Source organism: Cyprinodon tularosa, unplaced genomic scaffold, assembly GCF_016077235.1.
Source record: "Cyprinodon tularosa strain WSP-4 unplaced genomic scaffold, ASM1607723v1 ctg1032, whole genome shotgun sequence".
In the NCBI taxonomy this organism is placed as follows: domain Eukaryota; kingdom Metazoa; phylum Chordata; class Actinopteri; order Cyprinodontiformes; family Cyprinodontidae; genus Cyprinodon; species Cyprinodon tularosa.
The window spans coordinates 205,597-211,687 of record NW_024037819.1 but is presented as its reverse complement, the minus strand read 5'-3'; the positions used below and the strand labels follow the sequence as shown (position 1 = coordinate 211,687).

The 6,091-nt window shown below is 40.8% G+C and overlaps 1 protein-coding gene and 1 long non-coding RNA gene across 2 annotated transcripts; one reads left to right on the top strand and one right to left on the bottom strand.

The window, feature by feature from the left end:
* Nucleotides 1-2,296: 2,296 nt before the first annotated feature.
* LOC119781030 (protein ALP1-like) lies at nucleotides 2,297-3,629 on the top strand. The gene is made up of 3 exons (XM_038281336.1): nucleotides 2,297-3,118; nucleotides 3,228-3,384; nucleotides 3,535-3,629. The coding sequence occupies exons 1-3, from the start codon at nucleotides 2,426-2,428 to the stop codon at nucleotides 3,627-3,629; spliced, it is 945 nt and encodes a 314-aa protein (XP_038137264.1). The 5' UTR covers nucleotides 2,297-2,425.
* Nucleotides 3,630-4,851: 1,222 nt separating this feature from the next.
* LOC119781015 lies at nucleotides 4,852-5,247 on the bottom strand. The gene is made up of 2 exons (XR_005280485.1): nucleotides 5,133-5,247; nucleotides 4,852-4,927 (listed from the first exon to the last, which is right to left on the bottom strand). It is a non-coding gene; the product is annotated as an uncharacterized LOC119781015 (long non-coding RNA).
* Between the last annotated feature and the right edge of the window lie 844 nt (nucleotides 5,248-6,091).

The following is a 6,091-nucleotide window of genomic DNA, read 5'->3' as shown; positions in this document are numbered from 1 at the left end:
AAAAAGAAAAAACGGGAGTCCAAAGCAACTTTTATAGTTACTCCATGCAAAGTTTTTTACTTACCAAAATAAGCGAAGATGTGCAGTGTCTTCAGCAAAATCCTCCCGATTCAAAAGGCAGACAAATCCACTCTTACTTTAGAAAGTAATTCAAGTAATACTCCGTGTGAAAAGATGCAAAGTTGCCGCCGCTGTAGCTCGTCTGCTGTTGTACAGACGTAACAGTCAGTGCTGTTGGAACAAAGCCAAGTGCAGTGCGCTGGTTGGCCAGTTTAAATTTGAGCGCTTTACTTTGTGGAATGATGGCCCAGCTGCAGACGGGGGAAAAATATTCTGGGATGCTTTTTTAAACAAGTTGTATTTAAGTTATATTTACAAGAAAATAATTAAAGCGGTATAAAATTATATATATATATATATATATATATATATATATATATATATATATATATAGGCTATATATATATATATATATATATATATCATATTGGCATCATGATATATATATGTATTAATATATTGAGGTTGGGAGTAAATCAGTTATGGCATGGCGTATGTATATATATATATATATGTATACATCTATATATATATATATATATATACATACATACATATATATATACATATATACATCACATATATACATCACATATACATATATATACATCACTGCCAGAGAGTAAACAAACACATCTTATCACAAGTTTATTTACAGAAATATAATCACTGCAGAAACAAATTAATCCCTCACTCCGTCTGTCCTGCATCTTAGCAGCAGATAGCTACAGTCAGAAGGAAGAAACTTGAATTATTGGTGTAAAGAGTGGTCTGAATACCAGGATCAGTTTGGCCTTTTTCACTTAAAGGGGAAGTTCAGGATTTTTGACATAGGGCCTAGTTTACAAGGGAGCCAGGATACAACTTATCACCGAAGACATTTTCAACATATTTCATCCCAATATTCTAGTTCCAGGAGGTTGCCGATGCTAATGCTAGTGTAAGCCAATAGGAATCTGCTAGCCTGTCATTAAAACCAATGTTATCCACTCCACACAACATCCGAGGCAAATCAGCAAGCCTATCTGTGTAAATGTTGTGTTCAACTGGTAAACTTGTATGTTAAACAAGTAAAATTAGCCTTGTATGACAAATGTTCCATTACATATAGGGCTTGGTCGTCATGACTACCGTGTACTGTACTCCCTCTCAGCCGTGTTTTAATTTGATTAATTTCACCTTAACTTGATTTCAACCATGGTAAACCCTTGCCGTATTGTGGGCTGTAACAGCGCAACACATGATCGCCATGGGAAAAACATAGAAAATGGGTTAACTTTCCAGCGCTTTCCTGCCTGGAGGCGCAACCATGGAGACCAAGGCTGCGTCTCAATTCGCAGGCTGGGTACTTCCGAGGACGCAGCCTACCTAGCCTCCGGAGGACCCAGCCTCGGTAGGCTGCTCCGGAGGATCCTCAGCCATTGGTAAATGGGACGGTCTAGCCTTTGGAGCACTTCCTGGTTACGTCACGACGTCATCACGTCTACACAAAGCCCGGGAAAAACCGCGCCATTAATCCGACAATTGATTATTGATTCAGGCATAGCATAGCAAAATGGAAACTGCAATTTTTATTTTATTTTATTTTATTTACCTGATGTTGGAGGAGGAGAGTCGGATTCGGCGGCAGCAAAACCGGCGACAGATTTATTTGAGGCTGGCAGAGCGCAGTGGAGAGGTAACATTTACCTTTATTATTTTCCCCCACTAGGGTCTGCTAATGATCAGAATATACCAGTTATTTATCAAACACTTGTCAGCAGATTAATGAATATCATTAAATATCAAATTTTAAATATATATTTTTAAGACTTGGTATAAGCTTGTTTGTAACTTTAGTAATTTGAATTGAATAGTTAAATGTTTCCAATCCCTGTAAATAACTGACTTAAATCACCACTTTCACTATCACTAAGGTTGTGTGGAGAAGGCATACTGTATTATTGAGAAATAAATCCTTATTTGTCTAAATTGTTATCCACTTACTGCCTGATTTTATTTGCAATTATATAGCAGAAAAATAATATAGGTAAAATAAATATAAAAACGAAAAAATAGGTTAAATAGTGGTTCTAGATTAAGTAAAATAAGTAAAGGCCAGAATTGTTTGGTCCCAAATTGGCAACACCAGGCGTTAAGGGGTTAACATTCACTAGAATTGTATCAGCTAAAATGAAATTGCTCTCATCTAATCCTGTTCTCAACCTTCATCTCTCTTTCCAGACCAGGCCGATGTACTGCCGGATCAATCTGAACGTTCCCGTTCTCCAAATATTTTTTAATAATGAAAACACCAGACCAGACTTTCGGCTGAGCAGAGAGTCTCTGGCGGTGCTGCTGGACCTTCTCTGCCAGGAAAGAAGACATGGATGGGGGGGCCACAATAGAGACCTTGGTCTTCCTCTTCTGGCTAGTGAGTGGGGCATCCTACAGAGTGGTGGCTAGGGTGTTCGGGATGCCTCGCTCCACAGTTCACCGCATCGTCCACCGGGTTACTGAGGAGGTGGTGGCCATCCGCCACCGAGTCATCTGCCTCCCCAAAACTGCAAAAGACCTGGCAGCAGTAACCCAGGGGTTTGAAGGGCTGGCAGGACACAGAGCTTTTCTCCAAGCTGCTGGAGCGATCGACGGCTGCCATGTGAGGATCAAGCCTCCAAGCGGTCCTGATGGTCAATGCTATCGGAACAGGAAACTGTTCTCCTCCATCATTCTGCAGGCAGTTGGTGACCATCAGGGCCGCTTCATCGACACGTACGTGGGCTGGCCGGGGTCGGTGCATGACTCCAGAGTGCTCCGAAACAGTCCATTGTATAGGCGGGCCATCTACCCTCCTCCGGGCCACTTCATCTTGGCAGATGGTGGTTACCCGTGTCTCCAACACCCACTCCCCCTCATCACTCCTTTCAAGCGGCCGGTACAAGGTGTGGGAGCCCTGCGCTTTAATAGCCATCATTCCAGGGCACGCTCCATCATACAGCGTGCCTTTGGGATGATGAAGACGAGGTTCAGGGCCATCTTCCTCCAAGCGCTGGAGGTGCACCACACCTTTGTGCCTCAGGTATGTTACTAAATGAGAGAATTATTGCTTATAGATAAATGATAAAAAGCTTTAAATTAATTTCTTCAAATATACTATAAAATGTTTTTCTCTTTTTTTTTTTCTACAGGTCATAACGGCATGTGCTGTCCTGCACAACATCTGCCTGGGAGCTGGTGACATCATGGCCCCAGAGGATGAAGAGCAGACATGCCAGAGGACATGCCAGAGGATGAGGGGGAGAACGTGTTGGAGGCAGTCAGTGGTGCTCACTGGCGGGACCAGCTGTCTGCCAAGGTGTCTGCCCTGGAGGAGGGTCTGCCCGACCATGATTACATTTAGATGGCAAGTAGAATCACATTTTAGCTGTTCTCATTTCAGGGTTATTAAAACAGTTGTAGTAAAGTCATTTTCTGTGTCTTCTTAAACATTTTTAGTAACATGGCAGCCGTCGTTTGGGTCAACCCTTCAAACCCTGATGGACGATGTGGTGAACAGTGGAGAGAGGCATCCCCCTCCACCCCCCAGATGATGTCCCACTCGCAGTCAGAAGACTCCAAGGTCATCTGTGTGGCATCGCATCCAGACCAGCACCACCAGGGACTCCTGCTCAGTCGAAATTGTATATATATGTTCTTTTAAATGTTCTGTAAGTAGTATTTAAAACTGACTGTAAATAGTTTAAAATATTTTTAATAGTTTGTTATAACTGCATCTCAAAAAATAAATTGATGTTGTCACTGAGAATTGTTCTACGTTTACTTAAATTGTCAAGAAGTGATGAAACAGATGATGTAAAAAGGTTAAAAGACTTTAAGAACACACCGACAACAATAACTTTGATAAACAATTTAATAATTTAATTTAATAACAGCAACACATAACTTGAACTTGTAAACACAGCAACAACGAAAAAAAAGAACACACCAACAAAAATTAACGTCTGTCCACCATCCTCTCCAATAAAGTAAACAGTCTGTCCATCCTTTCCCGGCTCTCTCTTTCTCTTCTCTCCTCCGCCTCCCTCTGCAATCTCATATCCTCCCTGATCAATTCAAGCAACTCGTCACTCCTCCTTCTTCTCTTCCTCCTTTCCCTCCTCTCTCCTGGCCTCTCATCCTCACTCTCTTCCTCATCATCGCCCTGATGCTGCCCAGCCTCTGCAGCACCTGGCACTGGTGTGTCCTCAGGGATGGAGGCAATTAGGACAGGTGGGGCAACAGAGGGCCTCTGTCCTAATACCTCATCCATGAGGACAAACCAGGGCCAGGTGGCAGCAGTAGGCTTCCCACTGACCCCCTGCCCAGTCCCTGGATCTTTGCATTCCTAAAGTAGAGGAAAACAATTTTTGTCAACAGATGCAATTTTCTGTAGTGTTTCTTTAAACCTAGAAAAAAGGAGTGTTTCATGATTTGGATAGATTAATAACATTCTACAGAAAAAGAGACGACTTTGGAATAATAACTTTGAGATGACTTTTTTCAAGCTAATTCAAAGTGTAAATGAACCTGAATATAATATATGTAAGATGTCATTTCCCTACACATTTACACACACATCTATCTATCTATCTATCTATCTATCTATCTATCTATCTATCTATCTATCTATCTATCTATCTATCTATCTATCTATCTATCTATATATATATATATATATATATATATATATATATATATATATATATATATGTGTGTGTGTGTGTGTGTGTATTTCATTACATTATCCAAACCTGAACATACTTTGTATTTTTTTTTTAGGTTGTCCCACTTTTTTTTGGCCTGTTGTGGCTCAACTTTTCCCTCCAGGCCCATTTTCTGCAGGATTGTTCTAAACAAGAGAAATGAGAAGAGATAAACACACTAGGATCACTTCTATCACAAATATAAGATTGATAAAAAGGGGCATCTGGGCATCATATCATGTGATCAAAAGATTATATTTGTACGTTGGTGTTTGAACAGGACTTATTTTATCTTGTGTGACTTTTACATAGAAATGCAACATGTATATGGAATTATGCCTCAACTCTTACCTCCAACCAACTGCTGCAGTATTTTTGGCGCCGGTGAAAAGGTGGTCGTTTTGCCCACGGAGTTTGATCAACTCCTCTGTCTGCTCCCTGCTCCCTGGAACAAAATGACATGTAAAGCATATTTCTGTTAAGTCAACAGGCAAAATGACTGTTCTGTATAATTACACCGGCATTGTTCTTCAAGTGAATTATACTTTAAACCTTATTTTACTGTATTGTAAAATAACTATACATTATTGAGTATTAAAACAAAATGTTTACAGTATTAACAGCCCAGTACAGCTGGACTCATGTTATTTCTTCAGCTGCATTAAGCTTTGACAGTTCTAATCCTGTGTAATAAACTGTATGAGAATAAATAATTCCGATTAGTGAGGGCTATCAGCAAAGTTACAAGATGTAGGTTAATAATTGTGACATTTTTATGAAGGCTTTCAATTGTTGTTGAGCGTCTCGTATAAACAGGTTAGCTCTTAGCTTTAGCTTTAGCTGGTCTACACATCCCGGTGGCTCCGTTACCGTCATGTATTTTAATACATGTTCAGTAAAATAAAACAAAAATAATACTCACATTTAAAAGTGTACTCCATCGTAGTACTGCCGGCGCTGCTACTGCTTTCCATTTTTTCCGCCTTTTTTTTCTCTCTTCTTCTTCTTCTTCTTTTTCTTCAACTAAAAAAAAAAAAAAAAAGCGCGCAAAGCACCTCGGGAAATCTTGCGGGAGGCGAGGCCACTAAGGACGGTAGCGATGCATCCTCAGAATTCGGGGAAAAGGAGGACGCATTTTGAGGCTGCATTTTAAGCGTCCTCAGAATTTTTGCCAAATGGGACGGCCTCCGCGCAGCGTTGTGACGTCACCGGCCTCAAAATGCGTACTACCAAGTACGCAGCCTGCGAATTGAGACGCACCCCAAGTGTCAGAGATAAAGAGTCGTCTGCTAGCTTGGATCGCGGCTGTA